The 13,793-nt window shown below is 33.2% G+C and overlaps 1 protein-coding gene across 1 annotated transcript in view; it reads left to right on the top strand.

Annotated features, from left to right (window-relative positions):
• Adgrl4 (adhesion G protein-coupled receptor L4) overlaps positions 1-13,793 on the top strand; it is a 91,398-nt gene that overhangs the window by 48,137 nt on the left and 29,468 nt on the right. Inside the window, exons 4-11 of the mRNA XM_010605219.2 lie at positions 893-1,042; positions 1,426-1,496; positions 2,403-2,582; positions 2,684-2,867; positions 4,163-4,279; positions 8,266-8,471; positions 10,757-10,930; positions 12,171-12,374. Of these exons, the coding sequence (XP_010603521.1) occupies positions 893-1,042; positions 1,426-1,496; positions 2,403-2,582; positions 2,684-2,867; positions 4,163-4,279; positions 8,266-8,471; positions 10,757-10,930; positions 12,171-12,374 (1,286 nt within the window). The remainder of the gene's footprint in view (positions 1-892; positions 1,043-1,425; positions 1,497-2,402; positions 2,583-2,683; positions 2,868-4,162; positions 4,280-8,265; positions 8,472-10,756; positions 10,931-12,170; positions 12,375-13,793) is intronic.

Genomic DNA, 13,793 nt, shown 5'->3' with positions numbered 1-13,793 from the left:
AACTAATAGGAGTTATCTCTGAGAGATCAGAGATGGATTAGGAACACAAAAAACTTTTTATTTCAGGTAAAAATCTGGATTGTTTAATTATTTGGAATCATTCCCTATCCTGGCAAAGAATTTATATTGTACTTATAACTTTAAGGCATATTTCACTGTAGTACATAAAATTTTAAATTAAGAATATAAATGATGTGAGCCTGAAACCTAGCACCTTCACTATGGTTTCAATATTATCTTTGCTGAAAATCTATGACTTAATTCTATATAATATATTATTTTATCTAGATTTCATCTACAATGATTGTGCATTAAGAATTATACTAAAATATAATGTTAACAAAAACAATAAGTTGTACATTTTAAGGCAGTTAATCACACATCCTGCTATGTATTAGTTCCTAGTTTAACACAGGTATAAAAACAAAGCCTTGAAATGGAAGTAACTTATTCTTCTATATTCCAAATCACTCTAAACTGAATTGTTATAATCAATTTATCTTAAGACTAGAAGACAAATACTTTTAAGTATATTATTTTAAATTGATTCTTTATTAAATTAGGACTGTTTCATCAGAAAGGAGGGAAATTACTTTAATGACTTCGTTGATTAATTATGCTATTCAAAAAGCAATTTGAGACTTTGGTGCATGAATAACATTTTCAATACTCTGTCAACATAGATTGGCCAAATTTAGAGTTAAAAACTATATACAGTTAAAAACTATGTTTTCTCTGCCTTTTTCCAAATAGTAATATTTTTTGTTTGTTTTTTTGCTCTCCTGTGCAGCTTGGTTAAGAAATCACTAATTATATGAAATATGGTTATCAACAAAGCAGCGACTTAATGTGCACTAAATTTCATGACTTAAATTTTCAACACTTCTTCCAGACATAGATGAGTGCAGTGAATCACTGGTCTGTGGTGACCATGCAGTATGTGAAAACGTGAACGGCGGGTATCACTGCTTCTGCAGAGAGGGTTATCACACACCCACAGGAAAGTCACAGTTCACACCAAATGACGGCTCCTATTGCCAAGGTAATCTATACTATTAAATGTAGTGTATCATCAAAGAACTATATAAAATATTTGCTCTTCAGTTGTGAAGTATCAAACAGCTCCATTTTGACAAATGTGCCAGCATTCATGTATGGCTTTACAAAAGAAATTAAGAAGAGGAGGGTATTTTTTCATGTTAATGGAAACTGTAGACAGCACGTGCATGTCATTAATATTCATTCCCTCATCTGTAAAACTATGCGCTTGCGTTTTCTGTAAAATATGACATAATGTGAACTTGAACTGGAAACGCAAGTGTTAAAGAATGTGCTTTAGTGAAGAAAGTCGTTGGGGTCAAGGTGAATAGCTTGGTTAAATGTGTTTTCTTCCACTTACTGTGTCGTCTGTATCCTTTTCTACAGAAAATGTAAACACAAACTGCTACTTAGACAATGCCTGTATCGCTGCAAATGTTAATAAAACTTTAGAAAAAGTAAGTAGACAAGTTGAGTTAAATTTATCTTATTTTATCATTTTGGTCTCAGTTAAAACACTTCCAACCTTATATTCAAAAAAGTGTAACCAGCAGTTCAACTTCATGGACAGCTGAAATTTATTATGTAGAGATTTAAGTATTGCACTTGCATCACAGAGAGGATTAATTTAAAACTCTCCAAGTATTGAAGAAGACTTTTCTACCCGAGCTCACTGTTACTTTTACACGATTCAGTGTACTGTATATTGATGTTCAACATATAAAGTTCCTGAATTAAATAGTAAAAATATACTCCGACTCCAGACCCATCCCCCCTTTCCAAGAAAACGTAGTTGAGCGCAACTAGATTTTTTACTTCAAAGTGAGTACTTCAAAGAGTCAATAAAGCAAGACATTCAAAAAATTATTGTCGTGTGATTGAAAGTGTGACTCTCAACATGAGCAATCCACTGTCAGCTAAAGTAAATTTCCATTCAATCACATAGTAAAGAATTTTCTTTGGTTGATTAAAATATAATTCAAGTTATTAAGTTATAATTTATTACTTAGAATATCAATATTTATAAGTACTAAGGAGTTTAAATATTAAGGTAGCTTCACTGGCTGAAATATAATTCTGTACTAGAAAATGGGGAGTTATTTTTAAGCCCATCCTTTTTATGAAAATTATCCGTTCAAATATGATCTGTGCCTTTGCCTAAGTCACCTCTATGCTTCCTAAGTTATTTCCCAATCTCTTGAAATAAATTCATCTTTCAGTGCTGCATGTTATGGTTTTAGTCTAGTAATTTATATATAGGACAAGAACACCACTCTCGATAAATTTAGCATATAAGCTTTGTTCTTGCAAAACTCCAACAGAGCTCTGAATTGCTTCCCTTTTCTATATTTATTTTTGCTCAGATTGGACCCATACAAGAACCTGTGACTTTGCTACGGAAAATCTATAGGAATTCTGTGACAGATATTTCACTGATGGATATAATCACATATATAGAAATATTAGCTAAATCATCCCCACTACTAGGTTACATGAATAACACTGTCTCAAACAAGGGCTGCTTTTCTAATTCAACTCTTACTGTGAGTATGTTTAACTTTCAGTATATTGATCTTTCAATTTTTCCTGTATTCATGACTAGTATAGGATTCCAATATTTTTAATGTCATACCTTTTTAAATAGGAATTTGTGAAAACCATGAATAATTTTATTCAAAAGGATACATTTAAATTTTGGGACAAATTATCTTCGAATCACAGGAGAGCCCATCTTACAAAATTGATGCATACTGCTGAACAAGCTACCTTAAGGATTTCTCAGAACTTCCAAAAGACCACTGAATTTGATACTAATTCAACTGATGTAGGTAAGACCAAAGGCCAATTTCAAAGCAATAGTGTCTTCCAAGCATGCCGTTTTCAAGAAATAATGGGGTAGGTTCTTGTTTGTTTTTTCTCATTGAGTTTATTGGTACATTTTAGATATAGAATACAGTTACATTCATCATTGGGATCTTGTACCTTTACATGACAGGTCTTGGTTCTCATCTTTTCCCCTTATCCCAGCCCTCTCTTCACCCCTCCTCCCTTCCCTATTTACAAAGACTTTATTTCCATTTTTTCATTTTCTCATTTTTTTTTCTTTTCCCTTATTTCCTTTGCCCTACCCTGGTGTAGGTTTTTAATAAAGCTTTAAGAAAATCAGCAGTGCTTTTTCCAATGCAAACATGAATGATATATCATATTATAAAAGCAACATTAGCAAAGTAGTAGGACTAGTAAAAAAGGCTGACTGCATAACTGATACCTCCTTCCTATCATGTCTGGTCTTTTCTTCTTCCTGATTAGCATTGAAATACGTATCATGACTTGCTGGGAACTACCTTGATCAATGACAGTTCCATCAAATCTTCTGGACAAAATATATTTAAATTTCTCTTTAGAAACCTTTTGCCTTTTGATAATATGAAGCAAGAAACATAGTAAATTAGAAAGTTTCCTGCTATTTACAATTCCACAGTTAAAAATGTTCAGAAAGTTGGATCAAATTTAAGATGACCGTAAAGTTGTTTGGAGGAGACAGGATACATTTTCTGGCATAATTGGTTTACTGTTTATTGCATTTTCTGGGTGACAGCCTGTTACTAAGTAGTAGATGTACTAAAACTATCATCTCATCAAGATTCATCATTTGTCAAAATTAAGGTTGTAAGTATTGTGATTAATATAAGATGCTCTACATTTCTACTATGTTAATGAATGAAAAGGTGGAATGTACTGGTGAGAAAATTATCATTCAAAAATTTAATTCCATTGCTCTTTAGGTAAGTTAAATTATAGGTAACATACTCCAAGACTTATAGTTGTTTGTCTTTGCTTCAGTAATTATGTATACATGCTCTTGCATACAGCCACATTTTGTCTTTTATTTGACTCTATAAAGAATAAATAACAAGTGCTATAGAGAAATTAAAAAATGACTTGTCACATTTTTAATAGATAAATTATACTATGCAAACATGTTCAGAATAGGTTAATTTCACTTGCTTCCAATAGGAATTTGAAATACAATAATGATGAATGAAATTGTTTCTAAATAGATATGCTGATTTTGTGTATTAACTAATTTCAGAGAATTTATGATTTTGTGGGTTTTTTTCAGCTCTCAAAGTTTTCTTCTTTGATTCCTATCACATGAAACATACTCATCCCCATATGAATGTGGACGGAGATTATATAAAGGTGTTTCCAAAGAGAAAAGCTGCCTATGACTTAGAAGGTAGGACATTAACAGTCTTCATACAATACATCAAGGAATTTACAGTAAATACTTACCATGCATTTGATTGTATCATATGTACATATGACATCTATGCTTTCCTGTAAGATATTTGATGTTTATAAACATAATATCCATATGTGTAATATCATATGTGAGATTTTCATTCTAATATAAATACCTAAGGAGAATTTTAGCAGACAATCAACGTCTGGCTCCTTTGTCTTCATAGCAGATTTAGATTCGTCATTTTGTGAAGAAGAAAAATACAAATAATGTTTTATTGAAAATAAAACTAAGATGCAAAGTTGATGGATTTGTCTCCATGCTTGTAATTAACTAGTAGAATACCAAATAGTAAGGAGTAAGTTAACAAAGAAATCAACCAGGCAAGTTTCCCCCCAGGTCACTTCACTGGAGTCAAGCAAGTATCTACTATTTTATTTTATATTTGGCACTAGGGATCGAACTCCGGACCTTGCGCTAGCAAGGCAGGCAGTGGAACCAATAAACTAAATCCCCAGCTCCTATGCTGTCTTAATTTAACTGTTTATCTATTCTCTTAGAGCAATGCACTTAGAAAATCTCTGCTGCTGATAGTAGTTTTTGTTGTAGTATTTCTCATATAGATAAACATGTTACCTAGGGAAAACATGATTTAGAATACTTTGTCAAAGGATATGTGGATGGTCTTAGATACAAATTTTAAAATATATGGAACAAACATGATCTCATGTATACATACTATTTCATAAAGAGATGAGTTTCCTTTATTACTAAAAAACATGCTTCACATTCATTCTCAGAAGAATGTCTTTGTTGTGTTTTTATTGCATTGATGTAAAATTTTTTTGTCATCCATAAATACTATCTTCTCTCTTCTTTCTTGTTATTTTCTACATAAAACTAAGTAACATATGATTATAAAACAAAGGGAAAATAACAGTCACACTGTCATTGAATCTTTTATTGTTACCTTTATACCATATTCTAATTAAGCAAATGTGCATATAATATTTAGACATAACTCCAAAGAAAACATTAAACTGTTGAAATTTCAACTATAAATTGAGTTGTGTGGAGGAGTTGGGAATCCGATGTTGGTGATGGATGATGAAATTGTCATGAAATTAATATCTCAAAGAAATGCTGTCTGATTGTATAGTAGCTTTGTTACATTTAATGATAACACATGTGAACTGACATTTGAAAGAGACGGTAATATTAGCTTTCAGTAAAGCAGAATGAGATGTGTTTTCCTCAAGATTGGAACTTTAAAAACATAAGGGCAAATCTAACAAACTGATCATTTCCTCTACCTTTGTGTGACTTCATTTACTGGCGGAATTTATTAATGAGATACATGAATTACTTTTAAAAAGGGTATCAAAAGTACTTCAGTAGAAATACAAGGAGTTCCATGGGGCAATTACTGGCAGAGTCTTTTTTTTTTTATACATATACTGAAGTCTAGAAGAGGTGCGTGGCAGTGTTCAGAATGAGAACAAGATTCGATGTTCTAAACTATGGTTTTTTCAGTAAAAAGAAAATACACTTGTTAAGAGGTTCTACATTTGTTTTCAACATACATATGAAATTGAAATAATATTTAGATGAAAAAATAGAGCGCCTTATAAAGCCCAATTGAGAAAAAAACTAAAAGTAGAAATCCCATCTGACTAGCTGTTCCTCCTCCGGGTATCTTCCTGAAGGTTTTATTACAGTGACACATGCATTCCGCGTTTAAAGCTGCACAACTCATAATAGGTAATCTTTGAAATGTTTCATATCCCATCAATAGATGAATTACTAAGGAAAACATGGTATCTATACACAATTCAGTATTATTCAACCATGAAGAGGGATTAGAGTCACTTCTAGAAAAATGGATGAACCTTGAGACCATAACACTAAGTGAAATAAATCAGACACATGAGGTTAGATATCACATCATTTCTGTGATATGAGAAATCCCAAATATAAGTAATTTAAAGAGCGAAAGAATAGATAGACAGTAGGAAACAGGGAGGTAACCTGGAGCTGGGAAGGCGGGGAAGGGAAAGGGAAATGAAACCAATCAGATGCAGTATAAGTGTGTCTCAGTTCCTCACCATCGAAGTATTTGTTACACAATGAAGACGTACAGTAACAAAAAATAAAATTTTTAGAAGACAGAACTTTAGGGGGTTTTCAATAAAGCAGCTCTGGAGCAGTGATTCTCTAGGGAGTTCACGGCACAGTCTGTGTTGGGACAACCGATCTTGGGAAGAAGAAAATCACAACCTTCTGCCACCCTGATCGTTTCTAGCGGTCTGGAGTGCAACTCATGAATGGAGCACAGTATTAATGTCATTCCCACAAAACAAAATAGACAAATCTAAGGACAAATAGTGAGTGGGAACCCGTTAACAAATACGTGCATTACTTTTGAAGTAATCTCTACAGCACTTCAATTTTTTACACTAAATAAATGCTCAAATGTAAGTTCTAGTTATTAAATAAAGGGATATAACTTGTTCTTAGACTAAAATAGGGAAAGTATTACCAGATTGGGAACATCAGGGGCAAATCAACTGACATAAAGATTAGAATGAGAAAAATGAGGAAGGATGGGTGATAATTTAGTAGCGTGTATTACCTATTCTTTTAAATAGTTTGACTTTGTAAAACCATATTAATGAATGAACCCCTAGTTTCTGAAAGAAAGCATAGATTTAAGAGGAGACCTCAAGGCCTTGGGCCTAGATTAACGAGCAATCATGGAACTTGGAAGAGGCTCAAAATGTTGACAATGAAGAAATACAGAAACTGCATTCATAATATAGATGATCAAAAGGGACTTTGGAGAGTTCTTTATGAAACCCCTTGTACCACACCCCCCCAAAATTAAGTTTAAATAAATATTTGTCTTTAGATAGGATGATAACTCAAAGGGATGTAAAATCCAACTTTTTTTTGATTCTTCACTTTGTTTTAGGCTGGCTTCCACTGTAACCACTGAAAAGTCAGTATTACATCAACTTGACTTCACGTTAACCAAATCGGTTTTTAGATCCTATTTCAGGTTTTGGTTCATCCCTGGCAAAGTCTAAGACAGTTGTCATCATTTGTAGTCATAATTTTACTAACCCAACCATGTTAGATTAATCCATGTATCCTTGGTGTGTTTCCTAAACTGGGATGTCAAGAAAAATGTTCTATGGAATGTGTCTGGGCTAAGTAAGGTTTGCTGTTCTATAGTGTATGATAAAATTATAGAACAAGAATAATAATATAGTTCAGGAGTTTCTGTCTCACAAAATCATATCAAAGGAATATTGTTAGTGTGATTTGCAGGTTTGTAGTTTTGTATCGTAGTCATTTGCCTTCTGCTGGCATTATCAGTGTGTGTACTTATGACACCACTGTATTGGTTTATGTGCTGGTACATTGCATTTGGGGACCATCAGGGGTTCAGATATAAGACTGACTTCCAAGGTGATGCATTTTCTCCTTTGCCACCACATAACTACATATTAAATATATATGTATTAAATAAGAGCCGTTGCAGTGAATATAAAGCTGAAGTCAGTGGTACGTCACTACTCATTCAGTTCTAAACTTTCTTAATACCATAAGCTGTGATAATTCTCTCCTGGTACCCCTCCAATTCATGTACTTACACATGGAAATACTAACTCAACATTTTATTTTCCAAATGAATATACCCAACACTCTAGATCACTGTCAAGATTTGGATGTAAATTTATCTAAGACAAAATGACATCTAGGACATAAAGGAATGCTACAGTTCATGACAATTTCCTAGACATCAGACCATTTAAGTCTCAGTATGGTTTCATAATGTACATATGGCCTTACTGTAACGCATAGTTCAGTATCTGAGTATGTGTATTAAGTTTTTGTCTGTTCAATTTTTATGCTTATTTTAAGAAATTAAATATATTTCTGTTGTACAAGAATTTCACTGTGTATTTATTCGGTAGGCAATGTTGCAGTTGCATTTTTATATTATAAGAGTATTGGCTCCTTGCTCTCACCATCTGACAACTTCTCATTGGAACCTCAATTTTCTCACAATTCTGAAGAGCAAGAAAGAGTAATCTCTTCAGTGATTTCTGTCTCAATTAACTCAAACCCACCCACACTGTATGAACTTGAAAAAATAACTTTTACATTAAGTCACACAAAGGTAAGTTACATTTCTGGTGTTTCCTGTTAAGACTGGAAAGGGAAAGTGGGAGGGGGCGGGGAAAGGAACAAACAGGAGAAAAGGGAAAAATGGAAACAAAGTCTTTGCAAATAGGGAGGAGTGGAGGGGTTGAAGGGAGGGCAAGAGAATCGGAGAAAAATAAGAACCAAGATGGATCATGTAAAGGTACAAGATCCCAATGATGAATGTCATCATATTGTATATCTAAAATGTACCAATAAACTTAATGAATAAAAAAAGATTGTGAAATATTGAGAGAAGTGGACTTACTGTGGGATATTAGTTATATGCGAGCTTCAGAATTAAAAAATACAGATTTAAAATTAAAGGAGTAAAATGGTTTCAATAAATATTTCTACAAAATATTTATATTTATTTCCAATGCTTTTTAAAAGTATTAATTAATACCAAAGAATTTATATATTTGATTCTCTGATATTGGGCTATATTTTGGTTTTATTTTAAGTATACCATTATTTTGGAAGTTTTCATACCTTTGATGAATAAATTAGTAAAGTTTCATAGCCAAAGAGATAAATATGAGTTGTGAATAAAGGAAGTCCTTTGTTAATATCTGTCACTTTGACATTTGCAAGAAGTTGAGTGTTGATTGAAATAAAATCATAGAGAATTTACAGTATTTATTAAACTGCTTATTCATTTCTAATGCAAACTATTTTCAAACTTATGTGTAACTAAAGCTACATAATAAAAACTATAGTTAGAACTCACTAAATATTTAGTTATTTTGTTAAAAACAAAAACTAAATTTATAAAATTTCAAATGATAATTTGTCAAGGCTAGAATATGGTAATGGCTAGGTGGAGAGAGTACGTGTTCAGTGTTTTGAAGAATAGAAAGGAAGCAGATTGAATTATGAGGCTGAATAATTTTCCCGTGAATTTGTCTATTTTAGTTTGTTAAGATTTCTGTGTATCCAATAATAATGATTATCCATCAGCTAACCCGTTGTCTCAGAGCTGTCCTTGCAGAGCTCTGCGATGTCCGAGCGTCACACCGTCCTTGGTGTGATTGCTCCTTTCTCCTGTGGGAGTCTCCACCTTTCCTCCAACCAGCTGCTTTCACTTTCTGAGTTTCTTTACGTAGTTTGGTAGCATGTTCTACAATATCTGCTTGAGTAGATAAGCAAGTTTTGCGTTACAATTTCTCTGTCTCAGAATCTAGATCTGACACGTGCTTCCTAATTTTTGAGGTTAACCTGGAAAAATTGAATGCAATTAACATTTTAATAAAAATTCATAGTCTTATGCACATTCTTTTTCTCCCTTTCTCTTGCACTTTTTTATCTAAAATTATTCTTAGTATCCCCAAAGCTTTGAGATAGACTTTGGTTCAGCTCTTTCTTCATTAATTGTAGTAAGCCTTTTGTGCTTATATAGTCTGAAAATGTATAGGTGTCAGTTCCGTAAATTTTCTAGTATTGTTTCTTTGGAAATTTCTCCTTGTGTAGTATCTCTGTTCTCTTTTCTGTTCTTCCTGTTATTTGCTGATCTTTATAGTTAAGTCACTAACTGGTAAAACTTTTCTTGCCCATTTGTTATTTCTTTTTTTCTGCTTATTTTTCCCTTACACATAATTTTCACTGACAGACTTTTATTTCTAAGGAGCATAATATTTCATCTCTCTGAGATACTATTTGTGTTATTTTGAATTCCATTTCCTGCTTTCTGCATGGTCTCGCCTCTGACTTCCTTTGCCTGGTTTGTCTTTTGTCCAACCTGTCTCTCTTTCCTCTTAGAGCTTACGGTCAGGTATCTAATGGTTCATGACCATCCACTCATGTTGGATCATTAGACCCAGAGTGCTTGGTAGGTTGTGACAGTGGGGTGCTTCACTAGAGACTTCTTACCAGGCGAGTTCGTGACCATGGTATTGGTCAATGCCAATGCCTCAAGATCAATGCCTAAAACAATTTCTTTTGAGCCAACTAGTTTTCCTTTCATGCTTAAAGCCATTAACCTGGCTGAAAAGGTTAAGAGAAGTAGAAAAATGTGGTAGACAATGGTGCAGATTCAGTGTATGAACAGACTCTCACTTAACACCTTGTTTTTTGAAAAACGCCCACACTTCCCACTGACTGTGGTTCACCGGTTCTGGAGTCATTCTGGTTCCTCTGAGACTGGAGTTTTCTATGATCTTTTGGGGGCATTTATCATCATATATGTAGTATTCTAAATATGACAAAAACAATAAAGTACTGTCTAACTGTCTTTTTCCCATCAGTAAAATATTTCTTTTTCAGATCACGGAAGAGTATAATCCTCAGTGTGTATTTTGGAAATACTCATCCGATATCATGAATGGCACCTGGTCTCCACAGGGCTGTGAGGTGACAAACTCAAATGAGACCCACACCTCCTGCCGTTGTAATCACCTGACACATTTTGCAATCTTGATGTCTTCTGGACCTTCAATTGTAAGACAATTTTCTACTTCATACATATAAATCAACCTATGTTTTTTATCATATTTTCCATGTTATTTAAAACAATAATGAATTTTCAAATTGTTGTTGGGTATGAATAGCATATTTAAAATACGAATAATTTCAATATTGTATTTCTTTACTCTTTTGTCCCTGCCTTTTGAACATATCTAATATGAATTTAGATTATTTCTAATGCAAGTCAGTACTATCTTGTAGATTACATGTTAAATGAAACCTTTATCCATTGACTATTATTTTTTTATGCTGTTTTCAGCAGCCATTTACAAATTTTATCATATGGGCCTTTAACTTTTTATTGGAAGTTCATTTTTTACCAGTGACAGAGTGTCTCAAACTATTTGATATCTGACTAATAAGTTGTGGCATCTTTATAACTAAAATATTTAACTATAAATTATATCATAACTAATATAGGAACCCACAACATTTTCAAATGTGAACTCTCTCTCTCTCTAAATTGAATAAATTCATAATATGTATTTTACTTTAGTAATACCTTATTTACATGATATAATTGTATAATCTCTTGTATTTCTCGTAATGCTCATCACATTATAGATTTACTTCCATGCATACTTAAAATCCATTATTAAGTTTAAGAAATTCCCCAATAAATCTGAATGAAATAAAATAAAGATGAATTTTTTCAGGATGTTAATTAAGCAAAATAGCCTGTATTATGTACATGAAAATAAATACTCTTCTAGTTAGAATAAAACCAATATTTCTCACTTCAAAGTCTATGAAATATACCATTTTGGTGTTCTAGATATTCAACTTTTCTTATACCTTTGTTTAATATGTTTTAGATGAATCACTGCTTAGGAATAAGACTTGGACATACCACTGATAAATCTGTTTTAATTAACGATTTTCCCATTACAATAATGAATTGCCTTTCCAATCTCATGAAACTGATGGCGATAACATTGTTAAACCACACACTAATAAATACTGTGCTGAGGGGAGAAAAAAAATCACAGTACTGTTAAAGTTCTTCATGATTTATATTAGACTTTTCTGGATATTGAGGATTTTCAAAGTCAGAAAAATTTGCTCATCTAAGTGCACATTTGTATTTTTATATTTTATGAACATTTTGATTAATGTCTCACCAAAAAAAAAGAAGTTAATTACACATTGTAGTTCCTTTGACAAGTTACTGAGTTATTCTCCTAACAGCTTTACTATTATTATTTTCCCTTAGGGTGTTAAAGATTATAATATTCTTACAAGGATCACTCAACTAGGAATAATTATTTCACTGATTTGTCTTGCCATATGTATTTTTACCTTCTGGTTCTTCAGTGAAATTCAAAGCACCAGGACAACAATTCACAAAAATCTATGCTGTAGCCTGTTCCTTGCTGAACTTGTCTTTCTTGTTGGAATTAATATAAATACGAATAAGGTATGTAGACCCTCCTACTTTCTATTTTTCCTTCCTGTTTTTCCTAAAAGCATGTCGTAGAAACATGCAATATAATTTTTCCCAAATAACCTTTTCAAAGTTTGATAATACTAACAAATGTAATCGACTCACTTATCGAGTCTATTGAGTAAAAGTATTCCTCTTTATGATGAATTATTAGAACAAATTAAAACTTTGGAAACCCTGAAGAAGTGTTTGTTTTGTTTTCCAATAGACATTGAACAAAGATCACAGAGAGAGAATTAGAAAAAAAGTTTACCTTACGATAAAGATTGAACATAAAAACCGCTAGGATTTATAGGATGAAATATGATAAACTGTCTCTATCTGTTTTCTGTATTTACCTGAATATCCCATTTCCTGTGATTTTTACGTAGGCCCTTATCACGTAGGGTCACATTGTGTTACTCTGTGTCCTGCTAGAAACAGATGCTACAATGGGATTAAGCATGGAATAAGTCTATCAGAAGTACCTGTAAGAGAAATGGGAAAAGCAGGCAGGGAAAGCGAATACACCACAATGCAAGTCTGGGCTCAAGTGAGGGAACGAGGGAGGAAAAGAGGAGCCGGTGGAGTTTTATACACCACTGCATCTCTGAGCAAAATTCAGCACAGTTATCAAGGGAGTCCTCAGAAATACCCAGCACAGGGCCAAGGGATTTAGCTCAGGGGTGCTGCCACCTGCCTCTCAAGCACAAGGTCTCGTGTTAGATCCCCAGTACAATAAAAAATGCAAAATAAAAAATAATAACATAGCGCATCTATTTTATTTTGTTTTTTTACAGAACATCTATTTGAGTGCATGTGCTGCCAAAGCCAGCACAAAACATCTGTTTTAAACACGTAGAATACACAACTATAACCTGCAATTTGTTTTTGTGTTTTGCAGTAGGATTCCTAACTCCTCGCAGTTTTAACTCACACAGGTCTTCCATTGCTTATTTTCTCTTTCAGTTCCTTCCATCATCATCTTTGCTTCAAAACTATTCCTTGTAGTGTTTGTTTATTTTCAGCTCCCACCTATGAAAACATTCCTGTTTTCAAGCCATCTTTCAAGTCTCACTTCCTCCACTCAGAATGGTTCCCACAGTTTCACTGCCAGTGACCTTTCTGCTCGTCACACTTAGCGGGTATTCTCCAACCTGTCTCAGTATGTAGTCTCACTTAAATTACATTGTTTCCATTAGTGGCATGGGTGCAGGCACCTTATATTTTCTCTCGCATGCTAGTTCTTATTTGCTCTGGAAATAAAGGGGTATGTGACTCTCTTTTTCTATTATTTCCTGTAAGACTTATTCTAGGGCCGGGGATTTACCTCAGCAGTTCAGTGGCCTGCCTTGTAAGTGCAAGGACCAGAGTTCAATCCCTGGTACCGAAAAAAAAAAAAAAAAAAAAAAA

This window comes from Fukomys damarensis, unplaced genomic scaffold, assembly GCF_012274545.1.
Source record: "Fukomys damarensis isolate Sample0158 unplaced genomic scaffold, DMR_v1.0_HiC HiC_scaffold_33, whole genome shotgun sequence".
Classification (NCBI taxonomy): Eukaryota; Metazoa; Chordata; class Mammalia; order Rodentia; family Bathyergidae; genus Fukomys; species Fukomys damarensis.
This window is presented reverse-complemented; position numbering and strand designations above follow the sequence as displayed.